At 57.0% G+C, this 27,946-nt stretch overlaps 9 protein-coding genes across 9 annotated transcripts; 4 read left to right on the top strand and 5 right to left on the bottom strand.

Annotated features, from left to right (window-relative positions):
- Positions 1-482: 482 nt before the first annotated feature.
- Positions 483-1,613, bottom strand: MYCTH_2302797 (uncharacterized protein). The gene is made up of 4 exons (XM_003662254.1): positions 1,399-1,613; positions 1,251-1,276; positions 926-1,103; positions 483-872 (listed from the first exon to the last, which is right to left on the bottom strand). Exons 1-4 carry the CDS (start codon positions 1,458-1,460, stop codon positions 818-820), a joined length of 321 nt encoding a protein of 106 aa, XP_003662302.1. The 5' UTR covers positions 1,461-1,613; the 3' UTR covers positions 483-817.
- A 129-nt stretch (positions 1,614-1,742) lies between these two features.
- On the top strand, positions 1,743-2,906 carry MYCTH_2302794 (uncharacterized protein). The gene is made up of 2 exons (XM_003662253.1): positions 1,743-2,203; positions 2,280-2,906. Exons 1-2 carry the CDS (start codon positions 1,880-1,882, stop codon positions 2,784-2,786), a joined length of 831 nt encoding a protein of 276 aa, XP_003662301.1. The 5' UTR covers positions 1,743-1,879; the 3' UTR covers positions 2,787-2,906.
- A 1,050-nt stretch (positions 2,907-3,956) lies between these two features.
- On the top strand, positions 3,957-6,350 carry MYCTH_2302792 (uncharacterized protein). Its single transcript, XM_003662252.1, has one exon. It carries the CDS (start codon positions 4,306-4,308, stop codon positions 6,280-6,282), a length of 1,977 nt encoding a protein of 658 aa, XP_003662300.1. The 5' UTR covers positions 3,957-4,305; the 3' UTR covers positions 6,283-6,350.
- An 848-nt stretch (positions 6,351-7,198) lies between these two features.
- MYCTH_92310 (glycosyltransferase family 8 protein) lies at positions 7,199-8,825 on the top strand (the record flags this gene model as incomplete). The annotated part of the gene is made up of 3 exons (XM_003662251.1): positions 7,199-7,235; positions 7,374-7,967; positions 8,119-8,825. The coding sequence occupies 3 exons, from the start codon at positions 7,199-7,201 to the stop codon at positions 8,823-8,825; spliced, it is 1,338 nt and encodes a 445-aa protein (XP_003662299.1).
- An 858-nt stretch (positions 8,826-9,683) lies between these two features.
- MYCTH_2302790 (uncharacterized protein) lies at positions 9,684-13,208 on the bottom strand. Its single transcript, XM_003662250.1, has 5 exons — positions 12,286-13,208; positions 11,391-12,224; positions 11,217-11,323; positions 10,999-11,161; positions 9,684-10,948 (listed from the first exon to the last, which is right to left on the bottom strand). Exons 1-5 carry the CDS (start codon positions 12,964-12,966, stop codon positions 9,881-9,883), a joined length of 2,853 nt encoding a protein of 950 aa, XP_003662298.1. The 5' UTR covers positions 12,967-13,208; the 3' UTR covers positions 9,684-9,880.
- A 754-nt stretch (positions 13,209-13,962) lies between these two features.
- MYCTH_2302789 (uncharacterized protein) lies at positions 13,963-16,339 on the bottom strand. The gene has a single exon (XM_003662249.1). The coding sequence runs from the start codon at positions 16,045-16,047 to the stop codon at positions 14,032-14,034; it is 2,016 nt and encodes a 671-aa protein (XP_003662297.1). The 5' UTR covers positions 16,048-16,339; the 3' UTR covers positions 13,963-14,031.
- A 3,117-nt stretch (positions 16,340-19,456) lies between these two features.
- MYCTH_2302784 (uncharacterized protein) lies at positions 19,457-20,873 on the bottom strand. The gene is made up of 6 exons (XM_003662248.1): positions 20,187-20,873; positions 19,999-20,134; positions 19,820-19,944; positions 19,749-19,763; positions 19,675-19,688; positions 19,457-19,604 (listed from the first exon to the last, which is right to left on the bottom strand). The coding sequence occupies exons 2-6, from the start codon at positions 20,125-20,127 to the stop codon at positions 19,558-19,560; spliced, it is 330 nt and encodes a 109-aa protein (XP_003662296.1). The 5' UTR covers positions 20,128-20,134; positions 20,187-20,873; the 3' UTR covers positions 19,457-19,557.
- MYCTH_2302782 (uncharacterized protein) lies at positions 20,874-22,875 on the bottom strand. Its single transcript, XM_003662247.1, has one exon. It carries the CDS (start codon positions 22,785-22,787, stop codon positions 21,237-21,239), a length of 1,551 nt encoding a protein of 516 aa, XP_003662295.1. The 5' UTR covers positions 22,788-22,875; the 3' UTR covers positions 20,874-21,236.
- Positions 22,876-24,712: 1,837 nt separating this feature from the next.
- MYCTH_2302780 (uncharacterized protein) lies at positions 24,713-27,791 on the top strand. Its single transcript, XM_003662246.1, has 5 exons — positions 24,713-24,779; positions 25,579-25,681; positions 25,842-26,427; positions 26,494-26,789; positions 26,857-27,791. Exons 2-5 carry the CDS (start codon positions 25,664-25,666, stop codon positions 27,487-27,489), a joined length of 1,533 nt encoding a protein of 510 aa, XP_003662294.1. The 5' UTR covers positions 24,713-24,779; positions 25,579-25,663; the 3' UTR covers positions 27,490-27,791.
- The last annotated feature ends 155 nt before the right edge of the window (positions 27,792-27,946 follow it).

The following is a 27,946-nucleotide window of genomic DNA, read 5'->3' as shown; positions in this document are numbered from 1 at the left end:
AATCCAAAAGTGTAAAGGCTGCCAATCTAAGATTCGTGCCGAGAACCTCATTTAAGCCATACTCCAAAGCAATTTCAGGGAAACTCTAAAGTAAGACGTTGTTGGCCTAGAACAACTGGAATAAGAAACAAAGATGGCTTACCTGAGCTCCTCATTATTCGGCGGAGGGAGGAAGGGATCCGGTGCTTCTACCAAGGGAAACATGAAACTGCACAAAGTCAAATGAATTCTCATTTGACTCGCCAGGCCCGGCCCGGAATGAGAACTTGTAAAGAGCAAGCAATATCCTCTACGGGTTACCACTGCAGCATCGCAAAATGTGTGACGGCCTAGTTGGGAGGGGAGTTAAACACCAATGTGTTAGCTGTCAGGCGCCCGGGTGATGGGTGCTCCCAGGACTTGCCGCGTGGCTCGTGGGACTTGTCCATGGGCCAGCGCCAAAGGCCAAGTATGTCCGCCTCACACAAGGAGAGACGACAAGTGACATAGGTGTAGCTCAGACAAAATCTTGGGTCAATCGGGCCGTGGTGCGGAACACTTGTTCCACAGCCAGTTGGCAGATGTATAAGTGGAAATTGGCCCTCCCAAGCCGTCGCGGCGACTCGGCACCAGCGTGACTGCCAGCCTTATTCCGGCTAACAGGGAGGAGCACGTCTTCTCTTCTTGCACACCTTGATTATGCAGATGACCACAGAAGATACCAATAGACCACATTCGGAGAAATAATCAGGTCTATCCACAACTCCCGTGCTTTGTGATGTACATATATCTATCACACGTATCCCCTCGCCAACTGGTATCGTAATCCCTCCAACCCTTACTCTTCGCTTCCGAACTCGGCACGGCCCTGCTTCGAGTTGAGGTAGTGGTTCCTATCACCCCGGTGAGCATTAAACATTGTGCACAGCCGAGATGGATTCCCTACCTCTCAACAGCCCAGCTGATCAGGTAGTATCCGGCAATCATGGGGGGGGCCCAGTACAGAACCTGGGAGCTGAAGCGCCTCCAGGTGTTGAAGACGGCGTCATGAGCAGCACCGGCGAGGGGGTGCTGGCGGTTGGGAGCAATGCCGTAGGAGACGATGCCCTTCTGCTTCATGCCACCTGTTGATTATCCCGTCAGAAGTCGGTCAAACAAACGCCTCCCTGTCTGCCGGTGAATCCGTCGCGATGGTGCCGTTTCCATTCTCTAGAGGAGCCCGTGTCCTGCCCTCCATCCATCAATCCCGCCTCGCTTCGGATCTCACTCACCAAAGTTGCCCCAGTTCCCGAGGAAGCTAAAGACACGTCAGCAAGCAGTTCTGTGGAGAATTGGCCTTCCAGTGCGCCGTGAGATTGTCGCCTCAAGGGCTCGGGAAAAGGCGCACGGAAACGGCAACCACGTTATCGGGATACTGACTTTCCATGCTTGCCAACGGGGGCACTGCCGCCGCCGCCAAGGAGAGTCTGAGTAGGGCGCATTTTGAATCGGTGTTTGTTGGGGAAGAGGCAGCGCGTGGGGGGAAGCCGTCAAGTTTGTAGCGATCGCAGTGGGAGATCGGAATAGCTCGCGCCGGTTGAAGTTCGAAATCAGTCGACAGAAGCCGAGAAACAGCGCCTCAATGCGGCTAGTGGTTGGCCCGGGCTGTCGAATTGGCAAAGCTTCTCACGCCTTGGGCCACATCGAGGTCCCACTTCCACAAGTGGCTGCTACGGCCCCACTTTTCCAGAAGCTCCAATCCATTCACTCGCCTGTGGCAAGCCCGCGCGAGCCTGGAACAGAGCCGTACCGCAACGCAACGGCGAGCTCAAGCAACCGCCGACAAAGCTTGCCTCTGTCCCGCCGCAACCCCCAACTCGCACAGCCGACAGTAACGTCTGTTGAGCAACCAGGATATACAATGGCGGCAAGAGGTCTGGGGTTCATTTATTCGGCCGCCGTTCCGGCGGCGGTCGGCTACGGCCTGATTCAAGCGTCCATGTACGACGTCAAAGGCGGCACGCGTGCTGTCATCTTCGACCGGCTGTCGGGTGTCAAGGATACGGTGGTCAATGAGGGCACGCATTTCCTCATTCCCTGGCTTCAGAAGGCCATCATCTTCGACGTCCGGACCAAGCCGCGCATCATCCCGACGACGACGGGTAGCAAGGATCTGCAAATGGTCAGCCTGACACTCAGAGTGCTGCACCGGCCCGAGGTGCAGGCACTCCCCAAGATCTATCAGGTCGGTCCTCGCTTTTTCTGCCGCGTTCTGTTTCCTTTCTATTAGGATGCGTACGTCGCTGACAAAGAGCCCACAGTCCCTCGGCCAAGACTACGACGAACGTGTGCTCCCCTCGATCGGCAACGAAGTGCTCAAGTCCATCGTGGCGCAGTTCGACGCGGCCGAGCTCATCACGCAGCGTGAGGCGGTCTCGCAGCGGATCCGGCAGGACCTGATGAAGCGGGCGCGCGAGTTCAACATTGCGCTCGAGGACGTGTCCATCACGCACATGACGTTCGGCAAGGAGTTCACCAAGGCGGTTGAGCAGAAGCAGATTGCCCAGCAGGACGCCGAGCGGGCACGCTTCATCGTCGAGAAGGCCGAGCAGGAGCGCCAGGCCAACGTCATCCGCGCCGAGGGCGAGGCCGAGAGTGCCGACATCATTAGCAAGGCCATCGCCAAGTCGGGCGACGGCCTGATCCAGATCCGCAAGATCGAGGCGAGCAGGGAAATTGCGCAGACGCTGGCGAGCAACCCGAACGTCGCGTACCTGCCGGGCGGCGGCAAGGGGACAAACCTGTTGATGAACGTGGGGAGGCCATAGGCGAGTAGGACAGGGCGGGGGCGATTAGGGTGTGATGAAACGATATCTGACGAGGAGCTGTGTACTACTAACTCTATGACTTCTGTTTATTCCCCGCTTCGAATTGGCATGAAAATAGGAGCCTGCCGTCTTCAGCTGTGTCGATGTCCGCTGGCGCACCCTGTATTCGGCTCAAAGATTGCGTGCATTGCCAACCACGGCGACGCCGGGACAGTTTAGGTCTCGTCACAATGCAGACATTTACAAGATAGGAGTCCTTGAAGACGGACAAGCCTGTTCCTGACGAGGCTTTCTCCGAAGATCCTTCACGGCCCTGAAATTATGGCAGAGTGTAAACCGAAAAGAAAGGGCACACAGGGGCGAGAGAAAAGAGAAAGCCGAGGGCAGGAAAGTGAAAGAACATGCTTGATGAATGTCATCGGGAGTCACTGCTGTGAACTTGCCTGTGTTATCCGTACTTGTATGGATAACTAGGACGGAGTACGAATTGCTCCGTATTCTACATGTATTGTACATAAACATACATCCATCTTCCGTACTCCACGGATTACCCGAAGTACGGAGTAGTACCTAGTGCAAGCCGGCTTTTGGGATATCCACAGCGATGCAGCTGCACACGGATAGCCTTGCCAGGCTGCCAGATTCATTAGTTAGTGGCTTGGCAGGCCTCATTCCAACCTCTCGACTTACTAGTACCAACCTTACCCCGAGTTGCACCAAAGCCATCGAAGCGTAACTACGTCAAATACATGGCTCTTCTACGACCTGAGCACTTTCTTGGCCGAGATTCTCTGATGGCTAGATCACAAGAACCCTCGTAATTTCCCTTTTTGCATCCTGCTAGTGGAGTCGCCCTTTTGCATTCGCCGGCCGACCCATTAGCTCCTGCATCAACTTCACAAACGCCCTTTCCTTCCGTCGCTACAGCCAACTTGATTCTAAGCTCGCCGAAAGAATTAGTCACACGTTCCGGTAGCTCGCAAGGCGGACTTGGCTGAGTGCACTCTCTTTGTCAATTCCCCGAGGCCAATGTTCAAGTTCAGCGACAGGATCGCCTGGCCTGAATACTTCTCCCCACCGCTCGCTTGGTTGCAGCTTCAGAGTTGACCCTCGGTCTCGACACCTCTCCTCCCTCGCTTCTTCTGCAGTGCTCAGCCACGCATCATAATACTTCGGTCCGCCTTCTTCGCTTGATTCATACGCCAGTTATCGGTCCATCCATCCTAACTCCACTTCTCAACGAAGTCGATCGCGCTGGGGCCTCTGCTGGATCTGAGCCGCTGCGCATAAGGTACCAGACGACCGGGCCTGAGCTGCTAGATCGGTCTCTCATTCTTCAGAGCCATCCACTTAGAAGACTGGAACTAGTTTTGGTTCTCTCCGTTAATGGTCCAACTGATCTTAAGCGATCCACGTCCTCCCGGTCACCTGCTAGTGACCTCCATCGGCAGCCACGGGCTTGAGCTGCCAGCACAACCCCGCTTGACTCGTTCCCTCGTGCTCCCCAGCCGCGGATGAGATGGATGCCGTTCTGCGGAACTTCAAGTTGATTCCCTGCCCCACAGGGGACAGCTGCACCAAGGCCAACTGCCCGTGGCAACACCCTCGGGACCAAAGCACTCCAACGAAACAAGCAGATGGTGGTAGCCAGGATGAAGACGGGCCACGAAAACGTCGAAAGGTCTCTTCCGAGCCTGCGTCTACCCCGGATCAGCCTACTCCGGCGAAGCCTCAGCCTTCCACAGCCAAAGGCCCGGTTTCGCCGCCACCCTTGAAGCGAAAACAGCCCGAGCTGCCAGGCCAACCAGCTGCGGGTGCAACACCAACCAAGCCATCACCAAACTCGGTCCCATCTCCCTCGACTAGTAAAGGCCCTGAACAGGGTGCCACGCCCCGAAAGGTTACACCGCAACAGGCCACGCCACAAAAGGTCGAACCTAGGAAGCCTGAATCACTCAATCCCCGACACCTAAAGACAGCTGCGCCAGCTCCCCACGACTTTCGATATAAAGCTCTCAAGCTTCTTCACGAGCAATTCCAACGCCTCAACAACGAGCTGAAGAAAGACGCCAAGGAAGATGAGCAGCAGCTGGTTTTGTCGGCCCAAGAACTCATCTGGTTAGCATTGGACGAGGAGCAGAAAATGGCGACGGAGAAGCCGTCTATCTACCAGAACGTTATCAAAAACCGCATCATGACCTACAAGAGGATGACCGTCGGCCAGTGGAGGGACGAGCGCGTTGCCGAGCGCAAGAAGAAAGAAGCCGCAGCAACACCGGGGTCGAACACACCAAGAAAACCGGTCCTGGGACCGCCCAAGGTCATAAACACAGGCCTCACGCCCGAGCAGGAAGTCAAGTTCCTTGTCTACTTGCAAACGCCGATTGATAAGCTCGCCCAGTGGGGCTATGTTCCGTCAGCCCCTACCGAGGAGGAGATTAGCAAGGCGCGCGAAGGGGAAGAGGCGTCGTTGGGTTACGAAGTGTGCGACCGCTGCAGGACGCGCTTCCAAGTGTTTCCCGGTCGCCGCGAGGAGGATGGGGCTCTCACATCGGGCGGCAAATGCGTCCATCACCCGGGCAAGGCGTACTACCCCGAACGGAGCCTCGGCGACACGGAGAAACCGTCCAGACGGTACCGGTGCTGTCAGCAAGTGGTGGGTGAGTCAGCAGGCTGCGTGAGCAGCAACACGCACGTCTTCAAGACGACGTCGCCGGCGCGCCTGGCGTCTATCATCCCGTTCGCCGAGACCCCGCCGAATCCGCTCGCGCCAAAGGACCGCGCCGTCTGCTTCGACTGCGAAATGGGCTACACGGTGCGCGGGATGGAGTTGATCCGACTGACGGCCACGAGCTGGCCGGACGGAAAGGAGCTCTTGGACGTCCTGGTGCGGCCGGTGGGCGAGATTTTGGACCTCAACTCGCGGTATTCTGGTGTGTGGCCGGAGGACATTGTCAATGCCGAGCCGTGGTCGGGTGAGGAGGATGTAAACAGTGGACCCCAGGAGGAGGAGGATGAGGGCGGAGACGGGAGGGCGCCCGAAGGGGGCAAGCCCAGGGCGCGGAAGAAGATGCGAATCGTCCCATCGCCCGTCGTGGCTCGCAACCTGCTCTTCTCGCTCATCTCGCCCGACACGCCACTGATTGGGCACGGCTTGGAAAACGATCTCAACGCAGTCCGAATCATCCATCCTACCCTCATCGACACCATCCTGTTGTTTCCTCACCGCCGCGGCCTACCGATGCGGTACGGTCTCAAAATGCTCATGGAGACGCAGCTCAACAAGGCAATCCAAGTGGAAATCGAGGGCGAAGAGATGGGGCATGACAGTGCCGAGGATGCCCGGGCTGCGGGCGAGCTAGTACGGCTCAAGGTCCAGGAGAAGTGGAACGCCATGAAGGGCGAGGGATGGCGCTTGGTGAACGGGGAGTTTGTGCCGCCCGGGGGAAGGAAGGATGGGGAGGGCAAGCTGAGCGAGGCGTTTCTTGAAAGCTAGGAGGCACGCGTGCGCAGCTAGTCTGCGAGAGACTGAGGGCTGTCTAGCTGATAGGCATTGGAAGGGGGTAAGGGGGGAAGGGGAGGAGGGGTGGGTGCTTCGGCTGAGATACTGCTGGCATTCTGCTGGCGTTCCTCGTTGGCTCCGGCAATAGCCGTGGGTAGGGGGCCAAATTTGGAGAGGCGTGCATGGATTCCATCACTTCTGCATACAGGCATAAATTGAAGTGCTTTCCCAGCGGTCGTTTTGTTCTTAGGCGTCGACTTGGTTGAGGATTTGGTATCCAAGGTTCAGTTGAGTATATTTATCGCTGGTTAGTGATCCGCTTGGCTAACCCAGAGAAGACTCTTAGGTCAGGGAGGGAGCGCCATGTCTGGGCACCAACAAGGCTTCGGGGTTCAAGACGAGAATGGCCAAGAGCATCCACCTACTCTTCATCCGAGGGGTTTTCCGGGTTTGTAGTTGGAAGCCGGGATACAAGCCCTTCCTTCGGCTCCACCACGGCATATCGCTTTCCCTCCGCCGTGTGACGTCAACCGCAAGCGAAGACCATAGAATATTCTGTGATTCGAGACAGCTCGTGGGCGTTGTCGGCATTCGAGGTAGAAGACACACATTAGCCGCTCTGGAGCTAAGGAGACATTTCGTTGTTGCCCGCAAGCAATCCAGCTCCTTCTCCCAAAGACCAAAAATGGTATTCTGCTGCGTCAAAATGCCCTGAATCCTCGAGGGATACATCATCATCATCCTCATCATCATCATTTTTGTTGTTGCACTTTGCTTTGCCTAGGTCCAACATCATCACCGTGCCCTCGTATCATCCTTGGGAGTTCTCGCCAAATCAGTATTTACCAAGACAGAATACCAAAAGCAGTCGAAGAAATCAGTTGGGAGTCCCTCCCTCTCTTCCTATAAAATGAGCGCCCACGAGAAGGTGGTCGCTTCCGATAAGAGTACAGTACACACGCCTCTACACTCCTTCTTCTCACCGAGCTCGCTTTGCTGGCGCCCCCTACACTTACCCCCTTCTACCGTATCTCTCCACCCTTATTTATCTATCGCAGGCGTGGTGGGCTAACACGGCCGGCCAGTTTGGGCGTCCCTGATAACCAAGGACTCGTACCTGCCGGGCCTCCTCACCCTCGCCTTTTCCCTCCGCCGGGTCGGGTCCAAGTACCCCCTGGTCGCCCTCCACACCGGCACTCTCGCCGACGATACCGTCCGCGCCCTTGCCGAGAGAGGGATCCCCCTCCAGCGCGTGCCCTATATCTTTCCCGGAACCCCGCCGCCGCAAGCGGGCGCCGTCGTCGGCACCGACGGCCGAAACGGCGCGGCGGCGAAGCGGGGAGGCAGTGCCGTCGCCGACCGCGAAGCCGATGATGATGATGATGGCGGCAGCAGCAACAGCACCACCACCACCACCACCACCACCACCACCACCACCACCACCACCACCACCACTACCACCAACGGTAACAGTACCAACGGTGGTGGTAGCGGCTCCCGCAACGGCTGGTACGCGCACGACCCGCGCTTTCGCGACTGCTTCACCAAGCTCGCCGCTTTCTCGCTGGCCGCCTACTCCCGCATCGTCCTGCTCGACGCCGACATGCTGGTCCGCCGCAACATGGACGAGCTGTTTGACCTGCCGCTCGACAACGAGAATCGGTTGTTTGCCGCCACTCGTACGTCTATTTCTTTTTCTCTTTTTTTTCTTTTTTTTTTTTTGTTTTGTTTTGTTTTCCCACCACTCCCCCCTCCCCCAATTCCTTCCCCCTTGTTCACCACGTTCAAGGGACACTAAAACAGAGAGAAAAAAAATAAACAAAAAAAAAGACGCCTGCACCTGCAACCCCCTCCACTTCGCGCACTACCCGCGCGACTGGACGCCCGACCACTGCGCCTTCACGCAGCAGCACGCCGACCCGGCAGGGGCGCAGACGTCCGGGGGATCGCCGGACGACGGCATGGGCCAGCTCAACGGCGGGCTGCTGGTGCTGGCGCCGTCGTCGTCGTCGTCGTCGGCGGGCGGGGTAGACATCTACCGCGCCGTGCTGGACGCGCTGTGCGGGCCGGAGCCGACCCCGCCCGAGCGGCTGCCCTTTGCCGACCAGAGCCTGCTCGGGCTCCTCTTTGCCGGCCGCTGGGTGGCCCTGCCCTACGTCTACAACGCGCTCTGGCCGATGCGCCGCCGGGGCGTGCACCGCGCCATCTGGCGGGACGCCGAAGTGCGCAACGTGCACTATATCCTGACGCCCAAGCCGTGGGAGAAGAAACAGAAGAAGAAGGAGGAGGAGACGAAGGTGAAGGCGAAGGCGGTCGACCGTCAAGAGAAGCAGAACGGGGGTGATGATGATGATGGAGCGCCAAACGGGCGACAGGCTCGGACAGGGAGGGATGATGGTGGCGACGGCGACCACCACACCGACGACGCCGACGGCACCGACGACGACGACGATGTGCTGGATCGGTGGTGGTGGGAAGTCGATGCGGAGAGGAGAGCATGGGAGGCCAAGAACGGGATTGGGGAGCAAAGAGGGTAGTTTCCGTTAGGGGGAACGCAGCCAGACCCGAGAAGACCCTATTCGGTAAATGGGGTTTGGATACCATCCTCAGCAAACGTTGGGAGCCTATTTGAAGCAGGCCTTCCACTCTTTTGGAATGCCCGGATGGTGGTGCCTTTGGACAACTGAGACGGACTCACGACCCGGTAATCAACCAATCTTGATAACTGCACAACCACGACCAAGCTAATCATGATGGAAAATGCCGAATGAATGACACAAGGGAAGCATGGCTCAGCCGCGGCGATCGACGCCAAATGCTCCACGAATCGCGGCACATCTCCTGCCGCACCATCAGCATATCAGAACATCAACTTTTATTTTTACTTCATACGCGATACGTTAATCCCGTCTCTCTCTCTCTCTCTCTTTCTTTTTTAGGTAGGCATAACGTGACCGCGTCGGACAGACGTATCATAACCTCCATCACTAAACCTGAAGTCGGCCAGATCGGTAACGGATTCGCCCGTTGGCACTCCGTTCGCCAGCCGAGCTAGCTGCACCCGATGCATTCGACACGAGGATGTCGCGGGGGGTGTGGTGCTCGGTAAGTACGACTCGGGTCGAAAGGAAATGGTGTCGACTTGTTTGGGTGATGCAAGGTGTATAGGAGGCGGTAGCTGTAGATTGTATGGAATCATGTCGGCGAAGGGTGCATCGGTGGCTAGTCGGGCCCGGCCGAGACGCTTGGCGGTGTTGTCCCTGGTCCGCCGGCCGACATTAGGATTATTGGCGTCATAAACTTCTTTCCTTGAGGTGAATCAGACATTGTGCCCTGATTTGAACAGAGAGGCCCGGGCAATCAGACGGCTTTCCTTAGAGCCTTCGTGGGAACGCTCTTCGAGCAAAGGAAGAGGAACGATGCGTCTATCGGCCAGGTGCCCTTTTTTCCCCTTTTTCTTTTTCCTCCGTAACGCCACGTTGTCCTCATCATGGTGGTGCGCCTAGACGGTGTGAATCACACACGTCATCTTGTATTCCCTGTAGTTGGGACTGCGTACCCGTATCCATTCGAATCCCGCCGATCGCGGGATTCAGATGCGCTGGTAGAACAGCAGGTAAGCGACCTTGTTCTCCTTCATGCTCTCCTTGTGCTGCTGCTTGGCTTTCTGGCCGTTGGAGGAAGCCGTCGACGCGCCGTTGACGACGCTGCTCCATTTCTTGCCGCCAGCCGCCTGCTTCCAGCCGTCGTCATCCCCAGTGTCCTCGTCGTCGATTCCAAGGAAGCGGTTGCCCGAGGCAGCGGCGCCCGCGTCTCTTCGGCCGTCGATCTTGCCGGCGTCCTCCTCGGCGCCGCTCTCGGCGACATCCTCATCCCGCACCCGCCGAATGACTGTGTCATCAATCCGGATCCATTCCCGGCCGTCCTGGCGGCGGACGTCGACAGTGTAGTGACCGCCGCTGGCGTTCTTGCCGTGGTGGTAGACGACCGCAATCAGACGGTACCGAGGAGTGCCCGAGTTCTCCGCAAGGATGCTGTTGCGGGTCTGGCGCGACAGCACTTCCCGGGGGAACTCGAACTCGAGCGGATAACCGACCTTCTTCCAGATCTTAACGGTGCCGCCGTAGCCCTCGGCGTCGAATTGGAAGCGCTTCAGGTGCAAGATCAAGACCGGCGGCACAGACTCGATGAAGACCTGCTTGGTCGCCCGGACGTCCTTGCCGTGGGGTGAGTTGAAGTCGCCATGGAGCACTTCGGGTCGCGTGAGGCCCTTGAGGGCGTCGATAATGTTCCGCACCTCAGGAGAGCCAATGTCGAGCTGCAGAGGCTGGTATGGCTCGAGCGTGACAGAATTCTTGTTGCCCGGGACGCGCAGTTCCGAGCGCAGCTGCCCGCCGAAGATCTTGGTGATGGGTGACAACGTATTCGAGTGACCTGAGGACCGCGTGACGGCGGACCGCTGACGGGGACCAACCTCGAGCCAGTCATCACCACCCTCTGAGGCATCGTTTGCCCTCGACGAGGTCGGAGACGGAAGTGACGAGTTAGGAGCGGTAGATGCAGTCGAAGCGGGCACCGTACGCATCACCTGGACGCACTCGTCATGGAGACCCTCGAGGAGGAACCCGAGGAATTCTTGGGCATCTTGTTGATGACCGCGCTGCCGGCTCGTTAGTGTGATACCTAGATCCCGAGATACTCCAAACTTACCCTCATGCTCGCAAAGCGAGGAAGCGTCCGGATGGCGTCATAAACGAACTCGGGGGTGAAAGGCTCGCCGAACTTCTCGTACTCCTCGCTCTTGAGGCGCTTCCTGAGCTGCTCCGCCGACGTGGCCGAGTCTATCACCTTAAACTCGCGCATGAACATGATCCTGTTTGACATCAGCAAAAGTGCAGCGTTAAAATGAAACCGCGCGGGAAACTTACATCGCATCCAACAGAGGCGTCTCGCTCTTGAAACTGTGGGCGGCCTTCTTGCTGACTTGGTCGAGGAAGTCCAAGAAAGGAATGCAAAAGATGAGAACTTGCAAAACCTAGCGACGAGTCAGAAAAAAAAGAAAATGCAAAGTCGGGAAGAGCCCCCCGAAGAGTGGTGCTCACCGAATTCATATAACACATATTACCGGTATTCACGAGACCCCTCGGCTCTAGGAAGGCAAGCCGGTCGGGGATGCCGGGGCGGTAGGCTTGCAGGGCCTGCGCGAGCGAGTTCGCGTTGGCCTTGGCGAAGCCGCCGGGTCCGGGCACCACGGTCGAACCCTCTGCCGTGTTGCCGTTGGTCTGCGCCTGGGCGGCAGCGGCTGCAGAGCTTGTGCTTGCGACAGAGCTGCCAGGCTTGGAAAAAAGACCCGTCCAAAGCTTCGGCTTGGACCAGGCAGGTGCCGGCTGGGCAACCTCGGCGCTCCCATCCACCTTCTCCCCAGCCAGCTTGGCGGCCTCGGCCGGCTGTTCGGCAGGGGCGACGGCGGCTTGGGCCCTGGCAGGGGCCGCCTTCTCAACGGCAGCCGATGACTTGGCCTCTTTCGGGCTCGCCTTGGGCAACGCAGGGACAACGGGAACTGCGGGTACCGCAGGCTTCACGCCGGCCGGAGTGCTTGGGGTAGCGGCAGACACCTTGGGCGGCTGCGCAGAACTCGGTGTGGTTGGTGCGCTCGAAACAGCGGGCTCGGAGGGCTGATCTTGGGTGGAAGGTGTCTCAGACCGGGTGGCGGGGGCCTCGGTCTTGGACTCCGCTTTCGGGGTAGAACCACCGGCTTGCTGCGCATCCTCCGAAGGTTGCCGAGCCACCGGGTCTTCGACGGGAGCGTCAGTAGTGGGTGCGTGCTGTCCGGGCAACTCGACTCTCTCGGCATCAGCGCCAAGGTGCTTCTTTCTCCTCCTCAGCTTCGATGTGCGTTGGGGGAAGGGAAGATCAGGCTGAGAGAGCCAGGGGAGCTAAAACGGAGTCAGCACACGAGACGCGATACCCGGAAGCTACCCGGTTTCGGCAACATACCGGTGGCCTGAAAGGCTGTCTGGGCGGCTGGACAGAGGGAGTCGGGGATGGCTTGGTGGCAGGTTCGGACGCCTGCTGAGGAGGGGGAGGGGGGGGATACGCCTCTTGCTGCGACACCGGGCGCGACCCAGGCTGGGGCTCGGACTGAGGAGGCTGCTCCGGCTGGGGCTGAGGAGGGAGTTGCACTGGAACGGGCATCTGGGGTTGAACAGCAGTCTCGTGAAACTGCTGGACTGGAGGAGTCATAGGAGGCGGGAGGACGTGAGAGTGGGTGGAGGACGGAGTGTGTGGCATGGGCGGGACGACGGGCGCGGCGGCGGGAGGTGGGGGGTGGTAGGGTGAAGAGACAATGGGGGAGTGTTGCGGGGGGCGGCCATACGACTGCTGCATCGGTACGAAGTGCTGCATCGCGGGAGGCGACCGGACATATCCTGGGTTGGGATAGGGCATGTAGCCGGCCGGGCCGGGCATGGCGCCGTTCTGGTAGGGCGGAGGCATGTAGTAGTGGGCGCCGGCGTAGGGGGCGGCCATGTAGCCGGCGGGATACATTGGCTGGCTGACATGTGGTTGTGGATGGTTGTGGTGACTGTGATGGCCGTGGTGGTAGGCGTGGGCTGGGGGGTAGTGCTGGGGCCGGCCGCCGCGGCGAGGTAGAGGACCGCCGGCGGGCGCGGGACCCATGTCAGCACTCCCTTGCACCTGCTGCCCAGCCGGCAGATGCCCCCGATTGTTCATCATGCCGGCGTGGGGTGCGTGGTGTTGTGGTTGTTGCGGTAGCTGCTCACCCGATGTGAGGGCCACCGCGGCGAGTCGTCGTGGGTCGGGAGCCCAGCAGAGAGGCCTGGATCGGAGGGATCAACTCGACGGCGAGTTGGCGGGATGGCGTCGGGGATGGCGTCGGGGATGGCGACGCTAGTGGCTCTGGGACCGGCGGTCTTTTCAATGGATGGTGCCCGGAAATTCCTTTGTTTCCGACTGCGCTTTCCCTGCCCTGTTGCGCCTTGCAACTTGCACACGACCGAAGAAGTCCTAGGTTTGGGCGCTGCTGCTGCTGCTGACTATTACGAATTAAAATGCAATGCCGATTCGCTGCTGCTCTGGGCTGCTGAATGCGAGTCGGTCGGGGCACTTGTCTCGCCGGGGGCGTCGCTGTCCACTTGCCCCGGTTCAGTGTCGAGGGAAGGAAAGAAAAAAAAGGCAGGATCGAGATGCTAGCACATTGGATGATTCCGTCTGTCGTTGAGCAGCTGAGCGCGCAAGGGTGCGCCAAGAAGAAGCGATGTAGGAGCTGGTGGGTTTCGGGGTTTCCACTCTTGCGACAAAATTTACGATCGCTCAGGAAACGCTAACTAAAGCGCAGGCGGCAAGAGCCTGGTCGACGCTCGGACCCCAAAGCCGCTATCGCCCACCAACAATGGGTTCACTTGGGGTCAGTTATCTGGGGGTTTCGTCGGGATGTTTTGGGGGGAGACGAGCAAAGACCCAAATAAAACTAAAATAAAATAGTAAAAAATAACACAAACCCACATCAACGGCACTGCGAGTCAAAGAATGGTGCGCTGTTGGTCTACACTACCAGCACGCAGAGTTATCAACCGTCACGGGCTACAGAAGGCTCAGTTGGCCATGTTCAACCGCCCATTCGTCATGTTTCATTCAAAACAATAACTCTCAGTGGTTGGGTACTCTTTCCGGTATCCGACGGAAGCCGGTCGCTCGCGCAATCCGCCTACTTGAATTGCAACTTCACTCGTCCCTAAATAACCACTTCCCTCCCCGCATTGCTTCTCGCCATCTCTCTTCCACAACTTCCCTCTCAAGCCGCTGAGCTTCTTCTTTGCTTGCTCTGATCTCCTGTGTGCTGGGGAAGTCGGGATTCCAGTATCCGGGCGGCGAGGGTCTCCTCGCAAATCTGTGTCTGTGTCTTCCATACCGATCTGCCAAGTCTTGTGTTTTGGCCTTGAGCCAGATCTCCTGCCGCTCCTCGAGCGGCATCTCGACGAGCCGGTATGCATCGTGACCTAGGTAATTCTCCATCAACTTGATGTCGGACACGCGCGAGAGAATGCCCGGTCCAGCAGCGCTAAGTTCCGACTCCGCCATCGCCCGAAATTTCTTGCCGCAGCAATTGGGGTCGGTGCAGCCCGCAAGCTCCGCCCGCTCCTCCCTATTGCGCACAACCTCGTCGAACGCATACTTATACCCGTTGTTGGACCTGGGGTTGACCTTGAAATCCTCGGGCCGCAATTCCGCCAGTGGCCGATCTCGCAGTCGACTCGGCCTCGGAAGACTGTCTTTGCCTTGTGGCTTCCTTCGCAGAGGGGATTCCGTGGAGGATTCTGCGGTTCGAGACTGCTTCATGAAACCCTCGTGATCCTGCTCGCCCTCCTCACCCGGTGCAATATTCTCGGTATCCTCTTGGCTACAGCGGACTTTCACCTTAGCACGTCTCAGGCGGGCCGGGGGCAGAATAGCACCGGCCTTATTTGGTGAGCCTTCGTGCAACAGTGAGTGCAGGCGTCCCTGCGCCGCTGTTTGACGCGGCGGTCTCATTCCGGGTCGCGGCGGCTCGGGAGAGTAGAACGATTCGAATGTTTCCTCAGCGACATCAGCGATTCCCGAATATCTTGTCCAGCCCGGTCTGATGTGTGGAACGCGGTCCTTTCGTGTCTTTGGCGATTTGTTGGGGGATACACAGGGTGCGGCCGGGAGGGCATCCGGACCTTGGGCTGGTTCTCGTTCTTTAGCCGAGCGTGTCTCGCCAAGATGCCGACCGAACGAGGCATCCTCGTCTTTCTGCTCCTCCCTCTCTTCACGAAGGAGACGTCGTTCCCAATCTCGCAGCTTCCTCGGCGTCGGAATCCCTTGCTCCTCTTCATCTAAATCTATACTCTCGTGGGGGCAAAAAACGGGCACCTCTGCGGTGATGACAGGATCTGAACTGGAGCTGTGCTCGCTCTTGATTCTGCGAAGCCGGACTGGTGTGCCTGCATTGTCACCCCCGTGCTTCCGTTTGCGCACGGGTCTTTCGGAGACAACGACCGGGGGATCCGATGAAGGTTCCTTTTTGATGGTAATCTCGGGTTTTTGTACCATCTCCGCAGGTATGGTCGGCAGCTGAACCGCTTCGTCACTCCCGTCCTGAGTCTCCTCATCGGCCAACCGTGCTCCATCCTCCGTCACGGGCGTTGCTGGCATGCATGCCGCATCACTGCCCATCAAAGGTTTGGAGGGGCGACTGCCTCCCTTGAGACGGGCCTCCGGTTCTCGTCCAGAGAGGGGGTCCGACCAACGAGCGTTGGTGTCAGAAAGTGTACCACCCTCGCCGGCTGGAGCGGGTTGTGGCTTCGCACTGCTCGAAGAAACGGGCCGGCCATCCGTACTCTGATTGCGCTGAACCTTCTTCTCTAGAATCTTAATCTTTGCCTCGAGCGACCGGGCGTATTTAATCCATCCTTCTCGCGACTCGCGAAACTCCCTCGCCCTGCGCCCTACATCCAGGAGTCGTTGTTCGAGAGCTGCAAAATGCACCCGCAGCTTCGAATATTCTCTCTCCCAATCTGTCGTTGGCCCAGAGCTGCATAGTGGAAGCAGAGTGCTCGATGTGCCAATCTTGCTGTTGACTGACATCTCTGCAAGCGCGCGCCGCATCATTGTGGGAGGTTTCGGAGACGAACTGGTTGACCCTTCGAGCAGTTCAATCCACTCTTTGCGCTCCTCGTCAAACAGGGCTTCGGTCGACAGCGATGGGTCTCCAGCCATCTTCTAAGGCTCGAGAGCGTACGGCTTCGATCCTGTCGGTAAGCGTGATCTCGGAGGGTCAGGCCGCCGTGCTGAGAGCTTCCAATGGTGAGAAAAGATTCCAACCACCTTGCGCGATTCGCACTCCATTGAAGAGGTTGGTAAGAAAGATAGACCGAGAAACAGCGTCGGAATGAAGCAGGAGATCTCAAAACCGATAATGTGTTGAATGTTGAGAGACGGGACCCATAGGCACCAGTCCGTTACCGTGTCCAGCGACGCGTTGGGACCCCTGTAATACAGGGGTTTTAATGGCGCTTCTAACGCGCCAGATCACATGATGGGGCCGAGACTGCTTTGCCAAACAACCTGGCAGTACAGAGTAGTTACCTTAGTTACCCACTCCGCAGCCACTATTAAACAAATAATCCGTACTAACAATAGTTAAGGTACGTGAGTTGCCAGAGTCAGGTAGTACGTACCAGGTGTTGTGAGTCCTTCCTGGTAACGTTATCAATTATCGGAACTGGGTACCAGGTACTTATCCAGGCAGCTTCCGTACCGTCTAGGTAGGTGGGGCGGGACCCTTTGCGCAACCGCAGATCGAGCCCTTGCTTCCCTTCCCTCCACTCCCAAACCTCGACTGCTACTCCGTACTGTAGAGATATGCCGCATCGCCTACGGGGGAGACCGGGGTCCTCAACGGCATCCATAGGTTGCTTTATATGGGTAACTGGGGCTACTTGTCCAGGGCTCAAGCTGGGACCACCAAGACCGCGTAGTTAGTTGAGACCCTACTGCAAGGTAAGGTAGGTACTGTCGTCCGTAGCCCAGGCATCTCCCACGTAATAATCACGGCACAAATCGATCAGTGGTACATCTTTCAATCTAAGCAGCCTTGCCTTGCATCCGTCGGATGATTCTGCCGTTATCTTCATCGTCCAAGGGATGTTGGGGCACCAATATCGGTAAGATAACGACGTCATCAACTGGTCCAATGGCTGTAGTTGCCAGCAGAAAGTTGCACAAAGCGCGTCCACCTGCTCTCCATATATGGGAAGGTTCCTCCTGCCATTCTCGCGGAGATATCAAATCTCCGGCTCACGGACACCTAAACGTGGCAAAAATCCCCTCCGGCCTTACCTGGGGGCCCAAGACCCATCCGCTTGTCAGGAAACCTAACTGCCTCAAAGACGCTGTCCTTCTGTCTCGGCGTCTGTAATAGAATCAACCTAGCTAAAAGAGTCCCGTTTTGGAGAACCTCATGTTGTCAATACCTCATCTCCCTTTGAACCAAGAGACCCGAGGCCTGGCACATTAGGGACAAAACACGGAGTATGGTGGCCAAGGAAACAACTCCGGGCATGCTTTGAGCAAAGTTCAGAAATATTCTGGAGTGTTTGGTGCGATGCTCCAAGCGGCATGTCCCAATTGAAGCCCGGCTAAATGTGCGTGAGCCAGTCACTCTGCAGGCGCGTGTGTGTTTCTTAGATCTCCCGACCTGTCTTCTCAAGAAGTTCTCCATGCGCGAAAAGCATGTCAAACAGAGGGCTCCCGGTTCGGCAGTGGGCAAGCCGAACTGCGTTTAGCGTGTGTGTCGCGCATTGGGACTCGTCACGCACTGGGCAGTTGTCGCTATTCAGTCTGTCACTTCACTAAGAGGATGTGGGCCTGGCAGTAAGACGAGGGAAACAATGAGACAGCTTGTAGTATCGAGCTCTAGGGGGGGTTCCTGGATGTCATTGACTGTGAATGCACATGCCTTGAGCATCTACGAAGGTTGAGAAGCAAGTCAAGCCACGTAAAAGAGGCCCACACTGGCTAACTGCAGGTTGAACACCGAGGCAAGGGACAGATAACAGGCGGGAGCACTCTGTCGGTTGAGACCGGCTCAAACAAAAAGACCGGGCCCGCGTTCAATGCAGGGGCGGCTGACCACGCATTGCTTTCCAAGATTGGAGGTGACACACCCAACTCTCATGAGACGGACTATCTCTGTCGTTAGCTATCAAGAGCAAAGGCTTTAACCTTGAGATGCTACGTTGCTTAGTATGATACAGAGTGGTCGTTGGAGGTTACGGTTTGTTTCTGCAACCATTGTGACTGGGATCCGTAACTCGTTGCCCTTCTCTTGACCAGCAGGCCGAAGAAGGAGGACCCGACCGAGGGGTGCAGTAAAAGGGAAGAAGGGAAGCAACGAGGGTCTGACACGCTCATCTCAAGGCTGCCGCAAAGCTGCATTCAACCGAGAATTCTTGCGCTGAGGCAGTTGTCAGGCCATCGACGGTGTCCCGTTCAACGTTCTTCAACGGTAGATCGGCATTCCGCATCCCCTCCACAACAATAGCTGGACAGAGCCGAGCATGGGATTTGCAGCGACAACTGCACCACGGAGTAGGCGATAGGGAAAACAGTGAGCAGGGGTGCCCCACACAACTGCCACGCTCAGAAAAATTCAATCGAATCTAGTTCTGCCAGGCGAGCCCGCTCCCTTCGTTCATCTATTCTCGCCTTTCCCCTGCCTTACCTCCATCAATGAGAAATCCTTAAGAGGTACTTAGTTCCAGGTATTCCTTCTACTCCCCCAAGTTTTCTCTCCCCTCTCCAACACCAACAATTCCGTTCAAACCATCGTGGGCAATTGTGTTGCACATTCGTCACACACACCGAAGAATTTCCCCCTTTGGTCAGTGAAAATACCCCACACACAAGCGCCACCCCACCTTCTGGTTTTGCTGTGTGCGCAGTCCTCAAAATCCCTCCAATACCGAAACACTTTTCTATTCCCACCCAGGCAATCGGAAACTTCATCGTCACTTATAACGAGACTGACCGGTGATCGCGTCGCGCAGAACCAAAGAACACAAGACCATCACCACCATCTACCACATTCACGATGCAGGACTACAGCTCTCAGGGTCGGCCCTGCTTCACCTGTGAGTTTTGCCGTCGCAGTTCCTTCGCTCTAGTTCCTGTTTGCCCTGCGCCTCTGCGCCTCTGAGCGCAATCACCGCCACCCGCAACCCGCATCTTGTGACGATTGCGCATGTATACATCGCATCGCAGAACCTGGCAGGCCTCTGGCCATATTGTCAGTTGGGGACGTCCGCAAGACCTAAGCGCGAGAGTGGATGCACGAGTACAGACACGAGCATGAGAATTGTGGTCGGTTTTAGCTCCGCCATGTCGGTGCATCCCCGCGATATTGGGATTTTGTCCGTCATACCAAACGTTACCTGCGGGGCCTTGGAAACAAAACAATTGGGGATTGGTCATCTCGACCAACACCCAGCAAAATGGCTTGGATGACCGAGAGGCTCGTCCGAAGGTTGTCTGTTTGCGCTCGGAGGCCGCTATCCTCATACTACTTTTGAAAGCGCCCTTCCTGCCTGTGTTGGGGAGAGAGATCGTCTGACATGAGAGAAAATCTAGGCGGCCAAACTACTCACCAGGTATGCAAGCTGTCGGCGAGTGCGGAGAGATCGGTTACGAGATAGGATAATAACGATGTGACTTTTTCGGCCACTAACCCTATACTTCCAGGCTCGTGACTGCCCAAACAAGGGTGCGGCTAAGTGGTAAGCTACGCTTTTCTCTCGCTGGCATTATTTTGGTGATTCGGTATTTTGGTTGCTGACTATCCTCTAGCTACAACTGCGGTGGTAAGTAAGCTCCAGGTCTCACCGCAACGAGCCGGACTAACCAGCATCTGCGATATTCAGGTGAGGGTCACATAAGTGAGTAGACTGTCCTTCGACATGACCTTCAATCCAGGTTTCTGACTTGGTTGCAGGCCGTGAATGTCCCGAGGGCCCCAAGGATACCAAGACTTGCTACCGCTGCGGCCAGCCCGGCCACATCTCCCGCGAGTGCCAGAGCGGCGGTGGCGGAGGCCAGGCCGGCGCTGAATGCTACAAGGTGAATAACCGTCAACTCTTCTTTCAGGGATGGTCTGCTGATTGACGGGTGTAGTGCGGTGAGATCGGCCACATTGCTCGCAACTGCAGCAAGGGCGGTCCCTCGTACGGCGGCGGTTACGGCGGCGGCTATGGCGGCGGCTATGGCCAGAAGACCTGCTACTCGTGCGGCGGCATCGGCCATCTCTCGCGTAAGCTGCATTCAAACGTACTCTCCGAGAAGTTCTGGCTGACGCGAAATAGGCGACTGCGTGAACGGCAACAAGTGCTACAACTGCGGCGTTTCTGGCCACCTGTCGCGCGACTGCCCCAAGGAGTCGACAGGCGGTGAGAAGATCTGCTACAAGTGCCAGCAGCCCGGTCACGTTCAGTCTCAGTGCCCCAACAACTAAGTTGTGGTGTACGGGAGATGGCCGCAGTTGCCTTCGACGACCCCGGTTCTTTAGCCGGTCGGTCAACCTTTCGGGATTGATCTAGCTCTTCGCAACGGAGGTAGAGAAAGGGTTCAAGGGGACTAGCTGGTACGGCGGTCTCAATGGAGGTTGAACGACAAGGCGGGTGCGCCATACACCACCTTTCTGGCGCCTGTCTGGTGCCTGTCTGGTGCTCGCGCGCCGGAATCCCACGGGTTGTGTTGCTGGTATCTCAGTGGCCTGGATACCCTCCCAGCTGACAGTGCCCTGGCTTGCTTCTTCTCGCATTTTCGGTTTTGGGGCCGCGGTTTCTCCCCTAGTTTCTGTTTTGGTGTTTCTTTTTCTGCACTTTTGCACAACCTTCACAACACACACTTCATCAGAAGGCATCATGACCACGGATCACCGGGCGATGGAAAAGTTCAACCATCTTGGCGTCGGGACGGCGAGGGCTACCTAAAACAGGTTTGCATTCAAGTCTCTCTCATCGGGTGGAGGAGCGCTGCATTTGCTTGGCTGCAACGTCTGGTTTTCTGGGAATCTCTTGTCACGGATTAACGACTAGATCATGGGACTGGAATGGTGGCTACATCTCAGGCTCCAAAGGAATTGACGACGGTCTGGGGTCACCGACGCGGACCGCAATAGTGTCTGGTGCGTGCGCAAAAAGAGTAATCGCGAAGAGTTGCCGGCGCTACGTGATTGACGACCATGAAGCAGGGTACACAATTGGTCATCAACCGCTAACACATGAATGGTGATGCCCAACACACGGATCAGATTGCCCTATAAGCTGCCCATGCCAAGATGATATATCTATATATTACATACACAAAAACGCCTAGCTGACCACCGGATACATATACTACCCCACCTCTCCTTACAATACCGCCTTGGGCATGAACTTCATAGCCTGCCTCACGCCGAGGTCGGCGAGCACCTCTTCGGCACCACCCAGGATGGCGTCGAACTTGTAGGTCCGGTTGAAGTTCTCGATGACGCGGCCCATGCCGGTCTGGGTGAGGCCGCGGCCACCCCAGATCTGGACGGCCTCGTCGGCGATCTCGTGGGCGGCGCGGGTGGCGCTCATCTTGAGCAGGGCGATGGGCCCGCCGAGGTGCTTGGCCTGCTCGGCGTAGGACATGTTGCACATCTGGTAGGTGATGGTCTCGAGCCAGGACTGGTGGGACTCGCAGAGGGCGATCATCTTCGCGAGCTTCTGGCGGATGACGGGCTGGTCGATCAGGCGCTTCTTGAAGACGATGCGCTGGTGGGCCCACTTGAGGGACTCCTCGACCACGAGGCGCATGTAGCGGATGGTGGCGCAGGCCATGGTCCAGCGCTCGTGGTTGAAGTTGGAGAGGATCACGTAGATGCCCTTGTTCTCCTCGCCGAGCAGGTTCTCGGCGGGGACCTTGACGTTGTCGAAGGTGATGTAGGTGGTGCCGGCGACGGGCGAGTACGACGTCTTGATCGGCTTCGTCTCGACGCCCTCGCCGCGCTCGATGAGGAGGACGGAGAGGCCCTTGCCCGTGTTGACGCCCGTCACGAAGTAGTCGGAGAAGACGCCGTTGGTGATCCACTTCTTGGTGCCGTTGACGATGTAGTGCTTGCCGTCGGGCGTCTTGGTGGCGGTCGTGCGGAGGCCGGCGACGTCGGAGCCGGCGAACGCCTCGGTGATGGCGAGGCAGATCTTCTTCCTGCCCGAGAGGACCTCGTCGGTGACCTTCTTCTTGAGCTCGGGGTTCTTGCAGAAGTTGAGGATGCAGGTGAGGCCGATGACCATGCCGGCCATGTTGCCGTCCTGGAAGCCGCGGCAGGCGGCGCGGACCTGCTCCTGGGCGCAGATCATGTCGTGGAAGTAGTCGAACTCCTTGCCGTCGACGGCGCCATCCAGCAGGTTGACGCCGTGCAGGTGCTTGCCGGGGCCCATGCGCATGTGCAGCACGCCCGCCTTGGACATGCGGTCGATCAGCTCCTGGCTTATGTACTCGCCCGAGCGCTCCTTCTCGAGGGCCTCGGGGGTGATGTACTCGTCGGTAAACTTGCGCATGGCGCGCTGCAGGCGCCGGTGGCTCTCCTTGAAGTAGGGCGACTTGAAGGCCGGGGTGAGCCAGAGCGGCTCGGCGTAGGGCACGGGAGAGAGGTCGCCGGGCGCTGGGGTGATGATGGACTGCTTCTCGCCCTCGATGGTGCCGATGGCCAGGTTGGAGTACTTCTGCAGCACCTCGTGCCGGTGAAGGTTGTAGAAGGCGACGGTCGCGTCGGTGCCGGCGACCTGCCTCAGCACTGCCTCGCCACCGGGGTGGGCATCCAGAAAATCCGACACATCGTAGACGACCGTGTCGATGATAAACCAGGTGCTGTCCTCGGTGTTGTGCTTCGCGACCTCGGCGCGGGTGAAGGTTTTGGAGGGAACCTCGAGAGGCATTGCTGCGGTGGCTGTCACTTTGTTGGGCGCTCAGGCTGTCTTTCCAAGGCCGATTGGTGATGGTGAGGGGTAGAGAGGAAGGATCACAGCAGGTCAAGGCAGGTTAATAAAGGAACAATGGGACGAGACAGGGCAATGGAGAGGAAAAATGGGACGGTGTGTCACTGAGCACACTACTAATAAGCTGACACCTCGACCGTTTTAACTCTGGTGTGTGGTCGCCAGGACAAGGATCCTGAGAGCTCACTCCGGTTGATCGGTCTTGTCGGACATTTGAGGCTTGCTTCGGCTCGTTCTCTATGAGTGCCTCGGCTGTCAAAGCAGTCTGGAACCGTTTGGGAACCTGGGGCTCCGCTGTGGGGAGGAATGCCAAGAGGAGTAATAGATGCCATGCGATTGGCCGCTAGCTTGGCCTCCCCCTTGCACCCCGGTCTCAGGTATCGCAGAGCTCCTTGTTCCCCGCGACTGTGCATGTGATGATGTGCGGGGATCGGTGCATGGCACTGCCTTAAGTTATTGCGTGTAGTGTACTTGTAGTACGTGAGTCGACAAGAGAGTTCAGCAGTTTGGAAAAATGGAAGACCCGGACCCCTTCGTGATTCGACTTGAAGGTCTTTGAAGGTCTCAATTCGATAGAAAAGGGCTTCTTCGATTATCAACGTCTTCGATTTCCTGTAATTCACGGTAACTCTAGGGAAGGCCACCCTGGCTCCGCAAGGCGGAGTCTCTTGTGAGCCGCTCGCATCATTGCTTACAAAGAGATACTCCCCTGACATCGTGACCATGGACGACGAGAGCAAGTCCGCCGCCCGTATATTTCCAACCCGGTCTTTTCGAAACGCTTCATAATTGTCATTGCCTGGCCTGTCTGGCACCGACTCTGAAAAAAACGGTTGGTCTGCGTTCAACTGGTTGGAACAACATTGGATATCCCATGACCTGCATAATATACAACAAGTCGAACCGATCCTGTGATGTCTCGATGCAACAGATCGCACTGCGCAGTACATGTAAGACGACGCGCGGTGCGGAAAAGTAGTTCTCGAGAAGTCTCAAAAAAAGTAGTTCTCGAGAAGTCTCAAAAAAAGTAGTTCTCGAGAAGTCTCAAAAAAAGTAGTTCTCGAGAAGTCTCAAAGTCCCGGCTCTTGCCATCAGCTAGGGTTCGAAGTTCTCTGCGTCTTTCAACGGGACTGGGCGCCCCGCCTTCCCCCACCCGCCCCGCGTCTTTGAATTGCTGAAGCATAGAGTGGTACTTGGTACCTCCTTCTCGGATTATAGCAACAGCAGAGAAAGTAGCACTTATAACCGAGCCGCCAGCGCCCCGCGTATTAGGCGAGCCCATTCTGAGAATCTCGGTTGAGTCCATGAACTTTGCACTGCTCCTACCCTAGGTACCCAACGGTTGTGTGTGCCAAACCAGCCAACACTCAAATCCGCTCAGCCAATTCTGGCATTAAACAGTAGAGGACAAGTTCGGGCGGGACTGGCGCTTGCGGGTACTCTTGAACGAATGCCCAAATGAACGAAGGAGCACGTTCCTATCGTCGAGCCTTCCTATAAACCCTTCAGTCCCGTTTGCAATTAGCGGTGTCGAGTTGTGGAGCTCAGGCTTCCATTGGTTAGCAGTTTCCGATCTGTTGCTGTCTCTTCGGGTACAATTATTTTGCACATATTGTACAGATTACACTATGAAGTACGAAGACCCGGCAGTGCTCCCGACACTGCGCACATTTACGGATCTGCAACATAACTACTAACAACCACTGACTACGGAATACGACACTAAGGTACAGTACGTACGGATCCGTACTTTACATACCTTAACTTCAATACAATACAGGACCTACACTACCAGATAGGTGAGGTACCCACTTGCCTGCCTGCACCACAAAACTTACCGAAGGCACAACAAGTGCAGGGTATGCGTCCATTTCCATCGCTCCGGCCAGTTCTCCACTGCCAATCTCGAAGTGCACCGAGGATCCGTTACCGGTGAGTCCATCTTCGGCTTATCAATTCACTTTCAGCTAGCTATGCGTCGGGAACGGGAGTGAGACAGGGAGGCCGGATCACAATGACTCCCAAGGTCAGATGGCATGCTCAGCAGCGCGCTCTCTATTGGCCCGCAGTTGGAGGGGTGTAGCTATGGCACCAAGCGGTTTGCCTGCCTGCCCCTCATCAGCGGCTACGCTCTCTCGAGTTGTTTTTGCATGTCACTTTGGGTGTCACCAGAACCGCCAATTGTAGCTCCGTTATTTCATACTTGGTTCCTGTGCCTCCAGCTTTATCTGTTGCTTTGTTTCGTCGGTCGCTGCGGGCTTTTTTATCGGGCCCGCAAGCCACGGGCACTTCATTTCCGTTATCCGTCCTAGCCCGCACCTCCTCCATAGCGCCTGGTCGAGTTGCTGAGACTAGGTGTGGCGAGGCAGTCTGTGTGTCCCTCCCATCCTTTCCCGGCCAAGTTGGTCTGGTCAGCTCATTTCCTGCCTCTACGGCTTTGGATCCGCATATTCCGTTTCCTTTTGGCTGTATATATATTTGCGGTTGTAACATCTCGCTTTTGAGCTGTCGGCACAGACCCGGATCTCTCTACTCACCCTCCATTGCCGCGCCTGCCCTTCGCGCCTGCCCTTCGCGCCTCCGGTGCTTCGCAACTATCCCGCGCATAAAACTGTCCAGTTCCTGCCCTCGACACCCCTTTCTTGCCCCAGTCCTCGTGTTAAACCATTCCCTCGGACGACCTCTCCTCCCAGGCCACCAGAATGGATGCTTATTCAATGTCCATTGCCAGCGCGGCTCACAAGAAGACATCCAAGATATACCAGGATCTCAAGACATCCCGGCTTTTCAGCGTCTCGTCGAGAAAGCTGAGCATCATGGATCAAGTCTTCAAGGTATTCGAAAACCCATGATACCCAGCCCAATAGACCGCTCCCAAGCTCCGCCTCACCGGCGGTCTCTCTACCTCGGAGACACGCGAACTGTTGTGATATTCTACGTATCTGGGATGCTGCGCAGTGCGGGAACGTAGTGCTCACTACCAAGACGCTGCAGCTCGAAGTCCTCGACCCTAATAGGAGACCGCACATTGGGATAGTTGGTGCTGGTTTTGCGGGACTCAGATGCGCCGATGTGCTGCTCCGAAATGGCTTTCGCGTCACGATTCTGGAAGCCAGAGATCGCCTCGGCGGCAGGATAGCCCAGGAGAGGTTACCCAACGGCCATCTCATAGACGTGGGTGCGAACTGGATTCACGGCACGACTGAGAACCCGATCATGGATCTGGCCAGAGAGACCAAGACGGCCACCGGTGTCTGGGACAGCGGTTCCTACCTCTTTGACGAGGATGGACAGTTGCTTCCTTCCGAAGAGGGAGAGAAGTACTCGACCATGATGTGGAACATCATCGAGGACGCCTTCGCATATTCCAACAAGCACGGGGCGAGCATCGACCCCAGTAAATCACTTTTGGACTTCTTCCAGGAGGAAGTCGTGAAAAGGATACCGGACGGCGAGGAGGGCTACCAAAGGCGGAGGCGCCTCCTCCTCCAGATGGCCGAACTATGGGGTAGTTTTGTGGGCAGCCCTCTCAGTATGCAGAGCCTCAAGTTCTTCTGGCTCGAGGAGTGTATCGAGGGTGGTAAGTAGCACGCGACCCAGCTTCGATATCCAGACCTGCCGAGAGGCTTCCCCTAACTCTCAGCAGAAAATCTCTTTTGCGCGGGCACCTATCACAAGATTCTCGAGAAGGTCGCTCAGCCGGCCATCGACGGTGCAAACATCTACTACCGGACCCGCGTTTCCGAGATTTACGGCAAGTCCGCGACGCAGGCCGGCACGGCCAGTGTCAAGACCACAGACGGTCAAGTGTTCGAATTTGACGACGTCGTTGTCACTTGCCCGCTTGGCTGGCTGAAGCAGAATCTACAGTCCTTTTTCCCTCCTCTGCCAGATCGTGTGTGCAAGGGCATCCAGAACATTGGCTACGGCAGCCTGGAAAAGGTCGCCTACCCCCCCTAACACACTGTCCGATCTCAGCATCGCAAGAGAGTTATTGACACTCTTCCAGGTCTACATCTCATTCCCTACAGCTTTCTGGCTGACCCCGTCACCAGATGGGGGCCGCATAGTCCAGGGCTTCTGCCAGTGGCTTGCGCCAAAGTACGCACAAGACACGAACCCCCAACGCTGGATCAGTGAGGTGGTCGAGCTTGGCTCCCTAGGTGCCGCAGCCCACCCAACGTTGCTCTTCTACATCTTTGGCGACCAGTCTCAGCACATCACCTCGAGACTGCGCGCCCTCCCTTCCCAGAAGAAAAAGGAAGCGTTTGTGTATGAATACTTCAGACCTTACTACTCCCGCCTCCCGTCTTACGACGGGTCCAGCGCGGATTGCCAACCCACGGCCTATTTCGCGACGGACTGGCTAGGCGACGACCTGGCCGGGAACGGGAGCTACTGCAACTTCCGGACGGGCCTGGTCGAAGGCGACAGGGACATCGTCGCGATGCGCCACGGCGTACCCGAGGAAGGGATATGGCTCGCGGGAGAACACACGGCGCCGTTTGTGGCACTGGGGACGGTGACGGGCGCGTATTGGAGCGGCGAGCATGTGGCAAGGAGGATCGTGCAGGGGTACTTTAAAGGGAGGGAGAAGCAGAAGGCGGAGGGAGAAGGAGAAGGGAAAGGAGAGGACGCTTGAGGGTGAGTAAGGATGCCTCGGGGGTTATAGAGGGGGGATGTTTAAGTCAGGGTTAGGGGTTCATATTCGGCCTTAGTGGGGGCTGGCAAAAACCGTAAGTTATGCGGTCTTGTCATCATCGTGACTCGCTTGGGCAGCTCTTCGCTCTTGACTTGGGAAGAGCTCACCCACATAGAACCTCTGTTAGCACCCCGGTTGCTAGGTCGTCAAGAGATGAAACATTCTGTCCTCGCCTCGTGGTGCCTTTACCTTGAAACTTGGCGATCCGGTCAAGACAAGGGGTCATCTGATCGCGCCGTCTGCACGGAATAGCATGTACGGATTGTGCTTTGTATGTACGGATTAATTAGTCCGGGCTCCGTACGGCATTTCCTATTCCGGGCAAGCAGCGCAAAGCCGCTAATCTTACCTTGTTCACGGCCCGAGGACTCGACTCGATAAAAACAGCACAGCAGCA

The sequence above is a fragment of the Thermothelomyces thermophilus genome, chromosome 2 (assembly GCF_000226095.1).
Source record: "Thermothelomyces thermophilus ATCC 42464 chromosome 2, complete sequence".
NCBI classification, from domain to species: Eukaryota; Fungi; Ascomycota; class Sordariomycetes; order Sordariales; family Chaetomiaceae; genus Thermothelomyces; species Thermothelomyces thermophilus.
This window is presented reverse-complemented; position numbering and strand designations above follow the sequence as displayed.

What these genes read in the sequence shown, in the direction of transcription:
- MYCTH_2302797 (XM_003662254.1), bottom strand. Translation starts at nt 1,460, where the DNA reads ATGCGCCCTACTCAGACTCTCCTTGGCGGCGGCGGCAGTGCCCCCGTT. An exon ending in CCCGTTGGCAAGCATGGAAA is followed by an intron (nt 1,277 to 1,398) that starts GTCAGTATCCCG and finishes ACGTGTCTTTAG; the next exon opens with CTTCCTCGGGAACTGGGGCA. An exon ending in ATCAGCTGGGCTGTTGAGAG is followed by an intron (nt 873 to 925) that starts GTAGGGAATCCA and finishes CCGGGGTGATAG; the next exon opens with GAACCACTACCTCAACTCGA.
- MYCTH_2302794 (XM_003662253.1), top strand. Translation starts at nt 1,880, where the DNA reads ATGGCGGCAAGAGGTCTGGGGTTCATTTATTCGGCCGCCGTTCCGGCG. An exon ending in CACTCCCCAAGATCTATCAG is followed by an intron (nt 2,204 to 2,279) that starts GTCGGTCCTCGC and finishes AAGAGCCCACAG; the next exon opens with TCCCTCGGCCAAGACTACGA.
- MYCTH_2302792 (XM_003662252.1), top strand. Translation starts at nt 4,306, where the DNA reads ATGGATGCCGTTCTGCGGAACTTCAAGTTGATTCCCTGCCCCACAGGG.
- MYCTH_2302790 (XM_003662250.1), bottom strand. Translation starts at nt 12,966, where the DNA reads ATGGGTCCCGCGCCCGCCGGCGGTCCTCTACCTCGCCGCGGCGGCCGG. An exon ending in GACAGCCTTTCAGGCCACCG is followed by an intron (nt 12,225 to 12,285) that starts GTATGTTGCCGA and finishes ACTCCGTTTTAG; the next exon opens with CTCCCCTGGCTCTCTCAGCC. An exon ending in ACGCCTCTGTTGGATGCGAT is followed by an intron (nt 11,162 to 11,216) that starts GTAAGTTTCCCG and finishes GATGTCAAACAG; the next exon opens with GATCATGTTCATGCGCGAGT.
- MYCTH_2302789 (XM_003662249.1), bottom strand. Translation starts at nt 16,047, where the DNA reads ATGGCTGGAGACCCATCGCTGTCGACCGAAGCCCTGTTTGACGAGGAG.
- MYCTH_2302784 (XM_003662248.1), bottom strand. Translation starts at nt 20,127, where the DNA reads ATGGCCGATGCCGCCGCACGAGTAGCAGGTCTTCTGGCCATAGCCGCC. An exon ending in ATGTGGCCGATCTCACCGCA is followed by an intron (nt 19,945 to 19,998) that starts CTACACCCGTCA and finishes ACGGTTATTCAC; the next exon opens with CTTGTAGCATTCAGCGCCGG.
- MYCTH_2302782 (XM_003662247.1), bottom strand. Translation starts at nt 22,787, where the DNA reads ATGCCTCTCGAGGTTCCCTCCAAAACCTTCACCCGCGCCGAGGTCGCG.
- MYCTH_2302780 (XM_003662246.1), top strand. An exon ending in CGAGGAGTGTATCGAGGGTG is followed by an intron (nt 26,428 to 26,493) that starts GTAAGTAGCACG and finishes AACTCTCAGCAG; the next exon opens with AAAATCTCTTTTGCGCGGGC. An exon ending in GCTACGGCAGCCTGGAAAAG is followed by an intron (nt 26,790 to 26,856) that starts GTCGCCTACCCC and finishes ACACTCTTCCAG; the next exon opens with GTCTACATCTCATTCCCTAC.